The sequence below is a fragment of the Brienomyrus brachyistius genome, chromosome 16 (assembly GCF_023856365.1).
Source record: "Brienomyrus brachyistius isolate T26 chromosome 16, BBRACH_0.4, whole genome shotgun sequence".
Lineage (NCBI taxonomy): Eukaryota > Metazoa > Chordata > Actinopteri > Osteoglossiformes > Mormyridae > Brienomyrus > Brienomyrus brachyistius.
The window spans coordinates 11,575,420-11,592,340 of record NC_064548.1 but is presented as its reverse complement, the minus strand read 5'-3'; the positions used below and the strand labels follow the sequence as shown (position 1 = coordinate 11,592,340).

The 16,921-nt window shown below is 42.2% G+C and overlaps 1 protein-coding gene across 6 annotated transcripts in view; it reads left to right on the top strand.

The window, feature by feature from the left end:
• Positions 1-16,921, top strand: part of znf385b (zinc finger protein 385B) — a 71,217-nt gene that overhangs the window by 35,680 nt on the left and 18,616 nt on the right. For all 6 annotated transcript variants that reach the window (XM_048979542.1, XM_048979541.1, XM_048979544.1 and 3 more), the window contains one exon: positions 15,798-15,940. In XM_048979542.1, coding sequence (XP_048835499.1) covers positions 15,798-15,940 — 143 coding nt within the window. The remainder of the gene's footprint in view (positions 1-15,797; positions 15,941-16,921) is intronic.

Here is a 16,921-nt window from a genome sequence, read left to right as displayed (position 1 = left end):
TACTAAATGACAGTATCACTGCCCCAAACTTCAGCAGAAGTCTAAGACTGTGTGTTTTCTTTCTTAAAAAGCTTAAAGCTTCAAATGAGCATAGAAACATAGTAATATTCTGAATTGTGGAAATTAATATTCACACAAGAAATCAAAGCATTGCATTGCTATTTCTCTGTAAATGGTTCTTTTTTTAGCATGAATTTCAATTGCATATGTCTGTTTCAAGAAAGAAATGCTAAATAATTGTAACATTTTATTGCCCATGTTACAGCCATGTTTGTTATGTTAATGACTATGTTGTACATGACACTGTACATGAACTAAAGAATGATCCGAACCTGCTTTACTTCTAAAATAATGAAAATGTGTGCCTTATCCTTCTTAAAAACCAAACATTCTTGTTGTGTTGGATAATTGTTTATGGTTTTCTTAATGCACATATTTATGAGTACTTCAAAAGTACAGGTATACCCTTCTCAGTAGACTGTATAAAGCCAGAGCTGCAGGCTGTATCACCACTGTTACTACTGAGGTACTCTTGCTGTCTAAATGCAGAACTGCAGGCTGCATCACCACTGTTACTACTGAGGTACTCTTCCTGACTAAATGCAGAGCTGCAGGCTGCATCACCACTGTTACTACTGAGGTACTCTTCCTGACTAAATGCAGAGCTGCAGGCTGCTTCACCAGAATTACTACTGAGGTATTCTACCTGTATAAAGGTAGAGCTGCAGGCTGCATCACCCATATTAATTCTGAGATACTCCACCTGTATAAAGGCAGAGCTGTAGACTATTACCACTATTACTGCTGAGGTACTCAACCTAGATAATGGCGGAGCTGTAGGCTGCATCACCACTATTACTACTATGCTATTCAACCTATATAACAGCAGAGCTGCAGACTATATCACAGGTATTACTTCTGAGGCTCTATACCTGTGTAAAGGCAGGGCTGCCGACTCCATTACCACTACTACTCCCAAGGTGCTTTGTCAATGCATTTTTCATGCATTGTTCCTTGTACTGTTATGCTACTGTCTGTTTACGCTTCCGACATTATAAGCATAGTACAATGGCTAACAGGCTGAATCTCGCTATGCACATTAATAAATGTAGAACTCCGTTTCTCATATTAATGCCATTGAATATGATGCTACGTTTATTTGTGATTATGTGTTACATGGAGTCCTAAACTGTATTTTTGCTTTGGATAGTCAAACTCTCTGCGTCTTGTAAGGACATCAAGCCACGTATTGATGTTTAAATGGATGCCGTTCCTTCCTCCAGCTTAATCCTGTAGATTCATATTGCTCTTGCTGCATATTTTAAACCTATTGATCCCTCTGACGGGTAACCACATCTGAAAGATGAAATTGATACGACAGTGTGGACCAAACAGGGGCCCCGTTTAATCTCAGTGGCATCCGCAACACCTGGCACGTCGACAGCTAACGCTTCGCGGTAAGCCGGGGAGGGGACAACTGCACGGCGGCCTGGCGGAGCCGCTGTCCACGGCGGCTCTTTAAGAACGAGGGATAAATAAAGCTGTTCGCGACTGGCCAACGAGGGGCGAAGGATTTGTCTGAGTCTTCTGATGTTCACACACAGTTCATTAATCAAGTACAGCTAAGCAAAGGCTAATGTACCACAGAGGAGCAACTTTGGCGCTGTCAGATAGGAAATAGAGAGCTGCTACACAGTGAATAAAATCGGGCGCGTGAGCATATATGAAATGTTGCCAGTTTTACTATCAGCAGTAGACTCATCGGAAAAAAGGTAAGCCGATATGTGTGGCGCTGCAAAGAAACGCAGAGGAGAAGAATCTTTTTAAGGGCGCTTTATTGTAAGTGGAAAGAATTTTGACTATGTGCAATATATTTATAGCTATTCCTTAGCTTTGCATCTTGTCGTAAATAGGGAAAGGTTATAGTGATATTAGTTAGGCAATAGTCGCTGTCTGTTCCGTCCCGTGACTGGGCTCCAGTTCGGTAAGTGGAGAAGGAACAAATCCCCTCCCTCCCCACCTGGCTGAAACATGGTACATGAACTGGCCTCCAGGGGGCATAAATCATGTCAACAGATCAGACGGCAGTGGGGGAGGGGGGCGTACAGCCCATATGATCGTTTCAGGTATTTGGGCACGGATTGATGCACATCCCATTGGAAATGGCGATAGGTTCCACTGCGGTGAAGCTTACTGTGAATTGGATTTCTTTGTATAGTTTTTTAGGGACTGGGACTGGGCAGCCTGCTCTGTGTTGAAAGAAATGTCACCACCAAGGTCTCCCTGGCAGAATATGGCGAAACTTGACGCCAAACACTTTGACAACTGAAAAATAGCTGTGCTTGGATGTTAGATATTAACAGGACAGCCATTGCGAAAAATAATACTGTCACTTCAGTGCAGCAGGAATAGCAGGCCAGGATGTGGTATACAAAGCTTCTGTTCTGACAGTATATTTCATTTGTGTTCGTGTGTTCCTCAGCAGAGTTATGTAACAGGCATCCAAATTAAATGCCTCCTCTACTCAACATAGGGTTAAATCTCCCTGCACATGCCCTTGAAAATTGATCTGCCTTTTATCTCCCATATTCAGTCGCATCCGTTGACATTCATTCTGTTTCCAGGACCAACATTTGGATTCTACTGTTATCGTTATAGCATGGTTATAGCAAGCCGTTCTTTGGATACCTACAACAGAGTACTTGTCTTAATCCATGGAGTATGCAATTCTTTGGAGGCCTAGAATTTGCTGGTCACATGCCAAGAGTAAATCATCAAGTAACATGCCTTTTAACCTTCTATTTCAATGTCCCAAGGGATACTCAACAGCCTGGGGAGGTTTGGCATAGAAAAGGCATAAAACAGATGCATCTATGAGCATCCTACCCACTTTTGGTTATTTTTTGCATTCATGTAAGCACTGCGCCGCTGGACTGTTTGATTAAGAAACGGACTGAGGCTCGACCAGTAGTGTGACATGGTAGCCTCAAACCTCCTGGATTGAGGGTTTGAATCCACTTTGTGTGTGTTGGGTTTGCATGTTCTGTCCAAATATGCTCTCCAGTTAGTGTCACTCAGTTGTCTCAGTAGTTATACTCAGTTGAGTATAAAGAGTCACAGTCGCAGAGTACTCAACTGGCTGATTGAAACAAAATCTTAGCTTGAATTTGGACTTTCTGAACCTGAAATCTCCACCTTTGGTGCTCATGCCCTGCAGTGGACTGGCATCCTGTCCCAGGGGTGCCCCTGACTTATGTCTTATGCTGCCTGGGATAGGTTTCCAGCTCTTACATACAGTGGTATGATGTTACAGATGTACCTTCTTTTCAAAGAATATATGTAAAGGAAAATTTGTCATCAGTGTTCCTGCATGTTGTACTCTGGCCTGTCTTGCTGACCTGGATTAAGTTGGATTTTCAGATCATCGATTCCCCGGCCAGCAGCGCTGTCATCGCTGACAGATCAAGGGAGGTCAGAGATTTGTGCTTCCTGATCCTAAGTCCAGGTGTGACGCTGGTGGAAAGCGATCAGCTTGGATTTTTAATTTGGACTCCTTTCAGTTTGGTTTCTGCATTATGCATCAGAAAGCAGACGGAGAGGCTATTTTTAGAGTCAATTTGGAGTCATTTACGTTTTCTGGGGGGTTTCTCCACAACCCCCTCTCTTCCCTTCACACATGACAAATAAAAAGAACCTCTGCCTTTATACAGGTGGAATATCTCTGCTTCCTCTGTCAGCATGACTCTCTTAGAGAGCATCATCGGGGAGTCAGCAGGGAGTTGCTCAGTCCTAATCTCTGGACCTTACACTGTCCTTACTTTGCTTTTGTATGCACAAAACCATTGTTGTGGGATTTTATTTGATTAACTATTTTGTGATGTGGCATGTTAGTCATTGATTTCTTAAAATGTTGCAGTAATCATTCACTCTATGTCACGAAATACAAAATAATCTGTGTACTATATCACATGTTTACGTTTATTTTTTAGTAGGACGGTTGTCTTAAGACGTTTTTAGGTTGTATTTGTTGATATATCACAATATGAGAAATATTCCTTGACAATATTTCACTTGACCAGATTATTTTGTAGTTGCTCATTCTCGAGTGATATCATATGAATTTATCCTGGGTTGAATTTTGAGTAAACATATCAAATTTTACTGCATTGCATGCTGTTCAAATAACAACACAATAACCTTGTTAAATTCACGTGGTTATCATTGACTGAGCCCCATTGGTCACAGGATAGATCTGCTTTGATCCTGGAGTCTTTGACTGGCCTTATGCTGACCTCAGCAGTACCAGCAAGATCTCCACAGTGTAAGCTTTGCTAGGAGAAATACTGTAATTGTAGGTTTAATTTGGTGTAGTTGATCTTCTGCGACGCAGAGAGTGAGAGATGCTTATTCTGAGGTATGCGCATGAAATCAAAGGATGTAATGAGGAATCAAAACTCTGCTCTGTTTTGGTGATGTTAACAACACAAGAAATTCAGGGAACATTCATCTGCATTTTTTTTTTTTTGGAAAAAAATTATACTTCAGCAACGAATCACCACCAGCACTGTGCTAAATTTAAACATTAATTACATGCCTCCGCTCCAGTCACTGCATAGTTTCATCATTAAAGTTTAATAGCATACTCCTCAACACACTTATTTAAGCTAGTTATGGGTTTTATTGAGGGAGAATTTGCATAATCAGGTTTTATAATGTCTCTGTTTATTTTATCTAACATTAAAGCATACAGTGTTCTTACACTTTTACAACATAACTTGTCTTTGAGAGAATCTCTTTGTTGTCTTTTGTTCTTAGCTCATGACTAAAATCATCTTCACACTAGTTTGTATGTAGTCACACCATGTAGACCGTATGGCAAGGAATGTAAGCACTCATATTAGTGCTTCACATAAAATGTAGACTAATTAGTAGTCTACTTATGAGTAAAATAAGGTTGGTGTGTATTTTGTCGATATCTTTTTCTGGTTTCTTTGGTGCACTTTCTCCTGCAGTGGTGTATGACCCACCTTGACACAGAACACTTGTGTGATGTTGACTTTTTGTGTGATATGCTAAGTATCTGGAAATAAATCTGCCTGACAAATGTGATAAGGCACAAAATTATTATGGTTTGGTTGAATGTTGTTTGTTACGGTAGTGATTATGATGACAGATGTAACTTTCACTTTGTTTGACTTTGAGTCTAATGTGAAAGCTGGAATTGCTCTCAATAGTTTGGTATGATAGGAGAAGGTGCCTTTTTTGAGGACAACACCGTCCCCGCAACATAACATGAGGCATTTTCAAGGTTTGTGTCAGCTATCACAGAAGCATTTACGAACATTTGTGATGCAACTTTTAAAAAGCTTCCTAGATCAGATCATCTCTGAATATTTTGCAATGCCTGCAGGGTACACAATGCCGAAAATAAAATCTTATTAAGTTTAATAAGCCAGTGTATTGGAGGGAAGTCACAAATTCTGTAAACAAAAAATCAAAACAGGAACAAAATGTCTGTCTTCACAGAATTATTAATGGCATGTTACTCCAGGCTAGTGGCATAATATCAGCAAATATTTGTCCATCTTAGACAACCCAGAGCTAGGAGTTTAGAGGGCAGAATTCTGTATAAGGGGTCATTATTTTCGGTAGAAGGTATAGTCTTACTGTTGTTTGTTGATGTTGTGGGAGGCATGCAAAGGAACTTCTTGCTGTTTTTTATTTCCTTGGAAACTACAGAGCCAAAACAAGACGAGCTACTGGTAAAATCAGTTTACGAGACTGACTTGCAGAAAAAACACAACTCATTCTCAGAATACGAACGCTTACAGAGGGAAACATAAGAAGCGTAACATAAAGCCACTTCTTTGTCTGAAACACTAGGACAAACTTAACACATTAAATTCAATAACCATGGCTACAAATGGATTTTTATATATTTTTAGTTACTCTATACAGAAGGATTTCGAAGTCTTGTTTGTATGCTGGTTCTCCATTTTTTTTTTGTGATTTCTGCATATAATGAGCAATTATGCTTAATTGATTCACTTTGAGCAATTTACCAGCATCACGTTCAACTGGCACCAGAAATTCTTGTTGCGTTAAACAGCATTTGCTTCTAATACTATTAACTTTCTTCCTGCTGTGAACCATAGATCAAGTGATGGGACGTTTTTATGTTGTTGTTTTTCGTGTTTTGAAGAGCAAATGCTCCAGCACATTTCACAAGTGAATTCGTTTAATTATTTCACAGATTATTTTCTATTTTTTTCTTTCATATTCCCCTTTTTTCCCCAGTTAATGACTATCAAAGCCAGAGTTCTTGTTAGTTCTTCATGGTTAAAGATCAACTTAGTAACATGCTGTTACTGACAACGAACAACCCAGCTGTGCTCCAAAAATACTGCATAAATAGCTACCCTTTAAGGTACAATCATAAAAATATTATTTGTTCCCTCTGTATATACACACCTTGATAAAAAAAAAAACACCTCTTAACTATGACCAGGAAGGGCGTTTTGTGTCAGTACTGGTGACTGTAAACTTATTCCTCGGAGCTGAGGTTGTTTGAAGGACATGGATTTTGATTTTTATCAGCTTTGACTGTGTCCAGAGAGACAATTTCACACAGAAGTCAGAGAGAGGCACATTGAATCTGAGGCTAATGTCATAGTCGCTGCTTAGGCAGCCGCAGATTGCAGGCGTGATGAAAGAGATTATATTGTGTCTTTCTCAGCTGAGTTTTGCCACCTTGCGGGGTCGGCATCCCGCCGTGTTTACTCTGCGTTCCAGTTCAGCTCCACTTAAAATCAGTCGCATGCCGCTGCTTTTTTGCTCGCCTTGCTGGCCTGATTGGTGGTGGCCGTCTGCCCTCATTGTCCTTGCAGCTGAGAACTCAGGTGTTCCGGCAGCTAGGGGCTGATTGCCTCACTATGTCTTCCCTCCCGGAAGGGCTGTACCCCCCCATTGTGGAGAAACGATTCACTCCCAATCTGTCTATCTCATACACACACAGACACACACACAAACACCCCTAATTCAGTTACCGTCGGGATGTACAGTCTTGATGGCTACAGAATATGGCATTAGGTAAACTTAAGGGTGCTTTATTACTGGGTAAACATGGGCGTGCTGACCTAGATGTACACCCTGCTCTTAGTTTCTCGCTCCCATCCATGCTGCGTACAGGTGGACTGACTCACACCAGTAGAGTTTAGTCTCTGAGTCACTCGTTTACCCAGTAGGAGAGGTAATGACCCTCCCCCGTCAGCTCCCTCCCACATAAGGTTTTCATGCCGCCCCTTTCGTAGGATATGGATACCTCTTTTACAATCGTCATAGTATTTTTTTTACCCGGAATTTTCCTGTTTTAATTGTGTTGCCATCAGTTTATTTCCAAGCTTGTGAAGGGCTTTCTAACAGAATTTAAAAGTGTAACTTGTTTGAGAAACATGCCGTAAAGTTATGCTGTTAAAAGTACATTTTATTCCTAGGCTCACAGCAGCGTATGCAGGGTGATGTGGGGCAGCCACATTGGGACAGGCATTATGTATCAAGCTGAACACAATTTAATTGAATTTGGAATATGAATCAAATCCTCGCATTCCTATTTTTAGAGATGCTGCATGAGCTCTCCTGTGTTTATGGTCAGAAATAACAAATTGTTTTCAGACTGCTGGATTTTCTCTGCTGTGCATTCAAAGACACAAGCTAAACTGCCAACAGTTTAACAAAAATGCTGGTTTCCGATCAAATAATCATGTGTCGGACAGATGTTCCCTGGCAGGGTTTGATGATGTCGCCCTGCTGGATTCTCCTCTCCTCATCATACCCTCAGCATGGGAGATGTAGTAGGCAGTGTGGGCAGTGATGACCTGAGAGGAAGGGCTTTCTCTCTCTAGTCCAAGACCTTTTTCTGAATAGTTATGTGCATAATATAAAAACCTTATGACAGGCAAACTGACTTGGCCACGTATGATGACGGATGTGTCACACTGCCTTTGCTGGAACTGAATCCTTGTTTTGTTGCCCACTTATGCTAATTAAATGTTCCCATGTTGTCAAGGGACTTTTAGGGTGAAGTGGTGCACATTCCTATTTAAATACTATTATCCTTCAAGGTATCACATCTGCGCTTAAATAAAATTTAGTTGTTTATTATATTTTCCCAGAACGGTGGTGGTTGGTAACCATGTAACTGACCACTCATGCCTAACTGGTTTACAGAATACAGCATGTACCCATTTGCCCAATGAAATAACTAACTAAATTTATGGACTCTATCTCGTAATATTTATTTTGACTTTTTATATAGCTGAAGTATATCAGGTTCTGTATAACGTAGTAATATTAACCTTTACACTACAATCAGTTAAGGATTTACGGTTGTATTCAAACTTGTTTTACTTGCAAGTACTTGCAGGTTTTACTGAGAAAATATTGAACGTTATTTAATTTAATTGTGGGGGGGTGCACATACTCTATGACGACATCAACATTTCACCCTTGGTGTCACATGATAATCACAAAACATTTTAAGTCAAAAACATCTGTTCTACAAAATTGTTTTGTATGTTGAGACTGCCTTTACAGTTGGTTGTATTCTTCAGACATTTTTCTATAATAATAATAATAATAACAAATGTTGTAAGTGAAATTGTCAGTGGAAACCTTTGCACTGAATGCGTCCCTCAGACTCCAGATGACTCAAGTCCCAGTACATTTATTGCAACCTGTGCAGACACACACCCTGTGCAGACACACACCCTGTGCAGACACACACCCTGTGCAGACACACAACCTATGCAGACACACACCCTGTGTAGACACACAACCTATGCAGACACACACCCTGTGCAGAAACACAACCTGTGCAGACACACACCCTATGCAGACACACACCCTGTGTAGACACACAACCTGTGCAGACACACACCCTGTGTAGACACGCACCCTGTGTAGTATCTTCATGCAGAGGTCTGATACCTGACAGGGCCTCTCACTTAACTTCGTGCTAGATTCAGGCATTAAATAAGGTTTCAAATACACGGTGAGCTCAAAGGAAAGTCACTGATGAAATGAATGCCGCATGGATGATAAACTGGTATCCTAGGGGCACCGGGTGCGGTTAATCCGAAGCATCTGCAGCCTTTTTGCCATCGGAAATTGTCCCCCTGTCTGTCAACAGAGAAATTTCTTGGAATTAAATGAGTTCTCCTGCAGTTTAATTTTACAAATACCTCTTAAGGCATGGACTTACACTGCTCTATTTTCAACCGTGTGCTTCTACTTAGCTAGTTACCCTAGGAGCCAGAGAAAATATGATGTCATAGTCATGATTTTCTTATTTTGCTGCGGTTTTAGAAGCATAACATCATAGAAACGCCGGACACGACGCTGGCACCGTACCGTGTTTCGGCAAAGTTCCGCAAATAAAACCCAAACGAGTCACCTTTCAGCTTTTCGACTTTCTGCATTCCAGTTCTCTGTTTTTACTGCTCAACATAGCTGTTTTGAGCTTTGTCCTGGGGGGGGGAGTTCCTGTCTTTTCCCTCACTATGTAGCAGGTTCCAGCGCCCCACATTTATGGCTTCCAGCCTCTTGCTACCATAGAAGAGTCTGTCGCTCACCTGAGCCCCAGCACAGGAACAAGCTGCTTTGGTTACATTAAAGCCAGGAGCAGCGGTGGCCAGCAGGTATCCTGCCTTCTTTGCTCCACTGAGCATGAACACTCACCTCACACGCTGTTACCAAGGAGGGGGGTTACGCTGACTAATTGGTTCTATTTGACACGCAGATCTTCTTTATCTCACTGTATTGTTGTGTGGGGAGGGAAATAATACAGTGTCACTCTGCTCACGCCAGCCAATCACGTTGTCCGGTCAGGAGACCTGACGTGACTGACCTGCCATCAGGTTGCGTTTGCAGCATGTCTCCACCCAAAATTATATTAAATCACACAGCTTTATTCCGCGCCACTTGATTTCCTGAATACCCAAAGAAAATTGTATCATGTGACTCTTTCACCGGTGGTTGTAAATTTTGCATCTTCAATTGCTGGGTTTCTCACACATTCATGGTGCCATGAAAATGTAACGATGAAAGTACTTATTGGGAACTTTATGTTGTGATCCACGCCCTGTGAATTGCAATCTGACTTTCTAAAGGAACATAAAAAGGTTTTTCTGGATGGAATCCTACCACACTCATAAAAAGAAAAAGTATTTAAATTACTACATTTCGGGGGCGAATGGGGTCTTTTCCTCAGCCAGTAAATCAAAACATCTCATGTGTATTATCAAATCAGAAAGTGTGATCAAGTTTTTAAACCTGTAATTAGGATTAAAGTAAGGCCAGACTGACTACTAATAACTGCTTCCCAAATTGCATTTCAAAAGGGCATTGTACGTTGTCTATTAGTGTAGAATGAATACGTCAACCCTCTTTCAGCCTCAGTCATTCTTGTCTCTGAATCTGAATCTGAACACTGAATCTGATTCTTGTCACAACTGAAATCCCCTCTCAGAAGAAGCCCAAAAGGACACCTCACCCTCTTAGTGCGCTGTCCCTTTAATATCACCGTCACCCATTGTCAGCGTACTCCAAGGTATGAATCAATAATATTATGTTACATGTAACTGTAATTGTTGATTATTGGACTTGACTCTTCACAGAACTCTCAGCATCAGCACAGTAGCACTGAGTCTATAATCTAATAAGGAAAATTTTTGTGAGTAATAACGAGTGATTCAGAAAAGTTATCAGCAAAGAGCAAGAAGTCGGGTTTCCTATAAGCGCAAAGAACACTTTTAATTTCTCGGCGACCTTTTCGTAGATTCTCATCGAGTGGAGTCTGCAGAATGTTTCGGACTATTAGGCGGAACGGTCTTATAAAGACTTGATTGGGTATGCTGCAGCAGAGGTCCCGCTAACCTTTGATAAAAGAAAAAAAATTCCTGCCGTGCTCTTTTTGATTCGCTGTCGTCTAGCCCATTCTGAGTGGAGAGGTCGTAATGGTCGTGAGGAAACGTAAGTCGAAAGTCAACCTCGCCACGGGACCCTGAAGACCTTCGCCGTGCATAGAAAATGTCACAGCCCCCTGTAATAGCTGGGCGGTGGAGAGGGTTAATATATGAAACTGAGTAAAATACCACTGCAGCTGGTGTCAGTGCAGGTGAGGCACTGGGTTGGTAGCCTGTTAGAAATTCCAGGATAAAGACAGCTGTTGTGCTCAAAAATTTAAACACAGTAGACACCCAGCTGTACTGGGGGGATAGTGAAGTGCGAAATTAGACATTCATATCCCTCTGGCAACCGAGGGGATAAAAAAGCATATCTACTGCTCTTTTTCTCATTGTGCTCAGTCTCTTTGAAAAGGCTATTGCAAAAACTGGGAGAGTCCCAGAGGCGGGGCTGAGGTGCACAATCCAGTGAGATGATAGACACTGTGTGGCGGAGAGGATGTGGTTGGCACTGCATGGATGGGGGAGGCGTGGGGACAGGTAAAGCTGGCCCAGTTTTCATGCTGACTTTCCAGCAGTTTTGGGCTGCCTGGAGGCTGCAGGAGCTCCTGGAGCTGCAAGATGTTTCGGTCGCAAAGGAAGTCTCTGATAAGAGTCACGGCAGAGTTGTGAAAGTGCTTGAGTGTGGTCAGTGTGAAGGGGCTGAACTTCACACAGGATGTTGATCAAACAGGACAAACAGGAGCGACGTGCAGCGGACAGCGCAGCCCTGGCTGTTCCATGTCTGGTTTTTCACCCTACAGTTCTCTTGAACCATACACTGCCTATAATATCTTTGCATTTCTTTTTCAGTAAAAGACAGCAGACTGTTTCTGTCATAAGCTCTGTAGACATATTCTGAAATGGCGTTTCTCATTAAGGGATTTATTTCAAAAGATGTGAAACATGTTATAAAACATGAACCAGGATGTACAATATTTTCTTCACATTGCTTGCAACTACATTATTGTGTATTTTTGCCAGGAGGAGTAATGCCAGTTTATCTCATGAAAACTTTTAGCGTTACTCACAAACCGTGTCCAAGGAGAGGAATTACCATAATTAACGATAATTACCATAATTAACTTCCGGTTGTTCTGTACCTCTTGACGTAATGTCCTTTCATCTGATTCATAATCCATAATCAAGTCTTCACACTTGTAAGTGTGAATACCTACAAGAAAGGGTAAAAACTTTAAGTAGAGGACAGACTCTACTGCTTGCTAATGAGGTATTTTGCTTCACAGTACCCTGTGGGTGGTCACCATAGAGAGGACAGCAGCCCTTAATGAATACGTGTAATGTACCTGTACGACCCACTCCGGGAGGGATGGCAAGCAGAACCATGTGGTACCGGAATAGGAGCAGGGAATAGGGGCTTTATTTCAGTGCAGGAGTGAAGATGTGTTTCACAAAACAGTGTAAAGGAACAAGAAGCGAAGACAGCAGTTTCGGTGTCAACGAAGGGGACATGAAGTAAGCCAAAAAAACTGGGTCTTAGAAAGGACTCTAGCCGAGTTTGAACTCGCCTATCAGGATCTGGGCATGTGTTTTCGGAACCTGGTCGTGTATGATCAGTGATAAGCCACACGTGATGTGAAATGGATTTAATCTTCACCTGAGTTAACCCCCCACCACGGTTTGACAGTATCCAAACCAGAAGTTTCTAGAAATTTTGCCCTGCTTTCAAGTGTCTTTGCTGTCTATGGTTAAACAATTTTAACAATGTAAATGTTTGCTGCAAGGCACTCTTTGTCTTCCTCTCTCTCTCTTTCTATGTATAAAACTCCTTTCCTTCTGCCGTAATATTTCTGTACTATCGAGCTGTACTCAGCATTGTTACCCAGGTAACAAGCATTGCTCTTAATTGGTTTTTCTCCCTGAATTGATGAGGTATTTTAGGAGACATGTGGGTTGAGAAGCAAAAGGTCAACATCTACATCTACATCTCTATCGTTGACTTGTTCTGTTGAATAAAAAAGACCGCTGTGACAATTATTCCCCATTGTTGAACTTGACCTCTTTGGCAATGTGAATCACTACAGCCCCCAATTCGCATAAGCCTTTGTGTTTTCTTAGAAGGGGGTCGATAAAGGTAATCTAGGCAATTTAATTTGAATTTCCCCTCACATACACACACATACACACATATGTGGACTGATCATTCATTAAAGAAATCACTTGAAGGTACACAAGGACTAAAACAAGTGCGCACACACAAATAACCCTCCTTACATGCAAACGTGCCCACACAGGAACCACAGGAGGGTTATGCTCTTTCATCTTAGTTTGCTGAACAATCATAGGCCGTTGTGGAGCCTGGGCCCATACTGTCATCAGAGTTAATGGCTGGCCTTGACCACCATTAAGAAAACCAAGACACAATCCTGATCACAGAGGCAGCCGCGGGGAAGACGAGTTCACAGTGCCCCCTAATAGTCTTCAAGCATTGTTCCCCACACTCTCCACAATTACTTGAAGTACAACACAGAAGAGATGAAAAAGTGGAATGAGGTCAGAAAAAGCCACATTCCCTCCTTTGATTTAGCAGCCTTGAGCGAATCCGGCAGAACTCAGTCTTCCCATTTCAAAAAGCTTTCTTGTTTGTGGTAATCATTTACGCACGCATAGTCATTTATGCACATACATAGTGTATTCAATATATACACAACTGTACATAGTACCTATTGGATACTATTACATGTATGTATGATACCAATAAGTAAAAAGAAGCGTATTAGTAGGGGGGACTAATTTTCGGTACAAATTCTTTCATTGTTCTTGTTTAGTGCAGCTAAATGCCTTTGAATAATTTTATGTTGTATCACGTACTTATAAAATCTGTGTGTATGTGTGTGTGTGTAAATATATATGAAAATACTGTTAAAGTTGTAATGAGAATAGCCTTGTGTAAGTGGTAATAAGTTAATGTTTTTCACTTTTCATTACAAAATAGTTTTTTTTCCCCTTCATTTCATTTTTTTAAATGGCAGTACTTCCTTCGTGATTACTTGCTGTCACTTTAAATGAAATGTACTTCGATGTACAATTTACAAGTTAGTTATTGCCTAATTAAATAAAAACACTGATCGCCCCTTAATTGCCTCTGGGTTGTGTTTTGAAAAGCCTGATGTTCACAAACAGGGCCATGTAACTAACTGAATGTTAGGTACTTGCCTGCGTTTTTCACTGTTTTTCACAGGTGGTTCACTGCTGAGACCATGGCTCATCTGCGTCGACTTGCAGATTCATTTCTGCTTGTATGTAAACAATGTTCTGTATTCCCCGGCTTTTTGTAGAAATCTGCGTGTGATGCCTCCGAATCTTTAATTCAAATTTTTAATTTCGCATCACTGATTTAGTTCACGTGAAATTAATCACTGCAACTCCTGCGCTCTCAGCAGAAATGCTGTAATTTTCCTTGCTTCCATTATGGATCAGGATCTTTGCCTGATTTTCCCTCTGTGCTGTGGTGCATTTTTCAGCTTTGCCGGAGCCAGGATAACAGCAGCGGAGCTGTGATGTTGAACCGCTCAGGCTGTGACAGTGACGATCACTAGGGACGTTGATAGGATCTTAAGACATCAGGAGCTTAGCCCAAAGACCTAATCTGTCCGAGGGTCATCATTTCGAATTCTCTCTCTGTGATCGCAGCACTATGAAGGTTTTTGGAAACGCTGCCCTGGTCTAGAACCTTTGTGGTGTATGGAATTCTCAGACTGAGAGCAGGGTTGTTAAAACAAAAAAGGCAACAAATAAAAATTCACTCAGGGTTCTTTCAGATTCATTCGGGACTTCAGCACCCAATGCCCCAGGCTCCTGATGCATTTGATGATCACTGCCCAATCAGTGCAAGACTTGAGAGGCTGACTTTCACCGTGACAGAGAGGAGAATCTCAAATCTCCTGGGCACAATATTCAGCGGGAGTGTTGCGATGGTCTGTGCGTGTGCTTTATGCATCTGGCATTTTTCTGCATCCTGAGCCTTCAAGGAATTAAACAGGTGGCCCGTTCCTCCAGAAAGCGTTAAATCATTTGGATTGCTGCCGCTCCACATGCATGCATTTACAAAAAAAAAAGAGGGTAAAAGGGGTCTTGCGTGTCGTCTGTATTTCCTGGTTGAACATCTGGTCGTTGTTTTCCTCCAGCTGGTTGGCGGCTCTTGTGGTTGAGATCGTGTGGTCTGGCGTGCATCACTGCATGCGTCTTGATTAACTAGTGCATAGTTCCTTAGTGCCTGCTATCAATCCATCCATCCATCCAGCCATCCATCCACTGTAACCACTTATCCTGATCAGGGATGCGGGGGTGGGGTCTGGAGCCTATAGGCAGCAGCAAAGGCTGGCATACGTCCTGAAACAGGAATGTCAGCCCATTGCAGGGCACAAGCACACACTCTCACACCTGTGTTTGGTGAAAATGCAAAAGTTGGGTCCAGTGTGCAACTGCTGCTGACACCCACAGCAATGCAGGATGGCTCCTGGACGCTGACGTAGATTTTTCTCCGGCTAGTTGTGTCCGAGTGTCAGAAACGTAATATAGGTGTTGTGAGCCTGTGCCTGAATCCTCACAGCCGGGAGAAACGGCCTCGGTCACAACACCCTACCGGACAAAGTGATCCGCATGTCATGTTCACATCCCCATACCGATGAGCTCCTCTGCCAGAAACCTGCCCGCACTGGGCTGTGCCCCTCATCCTAAGTGGGCTGCTTAAGAACGCTGAGAAGAAATCTTCCTCTCTGCGTTAAATGCGCCTGTGTCACTTCTCCCTTCTGCTCTCTCTTGCTGTCTTTGCAGGAAGTTCATGCCATAGCAACACGCTTCCTGCGCTGGTGCGGACACCTCCTCTGATGATGCAGTCCACGCTCGATATAAAACCGTTCATGTCCTTCTCAGTGGATACGAGTTCTCCCGCCGGGCTCTTCCCCAATTTCAACACGGTAAGCTTGCCGTAAGTCATAGCGTAAGCAGCACTAGTGCTTGCCTTTACGGCACCTCCCATCTTGCGCTTGCCGTCAGTGTTTGGCGGTCCGAGTGTGACTTTCAAAGCCCAGATTGTTGCGATGCACAACGACGTTTCAACAGTAGCGGTGTGCAATTGTGTCGTCAACAGGAAATGGAGAACAATACTGCCCTTGCTTCAGGAAGACTACAACGGTATGGTGCTGCAGGCAGAGTTCAGCTCCTAGCTATTAATTTGCAATTAGCAGAGAGTCAATTTAAAAAGTCTGTGCATGTGTGACAGAGATGCTGCTTGCATACTGAGCGAAATGGAGCCCTTGGGCATCGATTCACTGCCCGCACCCATTCCAAAAGCAATGTCCACTTTGACCAGAGAGGAGTAAAAATTGATTTTTGCCTTTCTTTCCCCAAAATGCAGGTGTCATGATATCAGCAGGTAGCGGAGAGATCTGATGAACTTAAACATTCAGAGTAATTGAGGGGCTGGTTTTATTTAACTGTGTGTTGGCTGTACTGCTAGCCTCTCCACAGCCCTCCTAAGGCCTAATGTGACAGTGGAAGTGGAAGTCTCGCCTAAAGACATGGCAGCCTGTCAAAATCAGTCTCTCTCAAATAAGTGTGTTTAGCTCAGCTTCTGTTGTCTCAAGGAACAAAGGAACTGCAGTACTGCTATTGCTGGAAATTAACTGCTGCTCAAAGCTGTAATCACAGTATTGAAAGAGAACTCAATTATATGTAATCTCAGTATAATGATGCCACCAGCTGAAGTATTTCCTACAAATGAAAAAGGTTATCGTTCTTTTAATTTGGTTGCAGTAAGTAATGTGTGTAATTTGCTGACATTCCTGTGGCCCCTTATTTTGAGATTTTATCTTTTTTTCTAAGAAATAAGGATTGACTGTTTTTGATTAAGAAAGTTAGCTATTCATATGCTGACCATGCCACCCTTCATGATGATT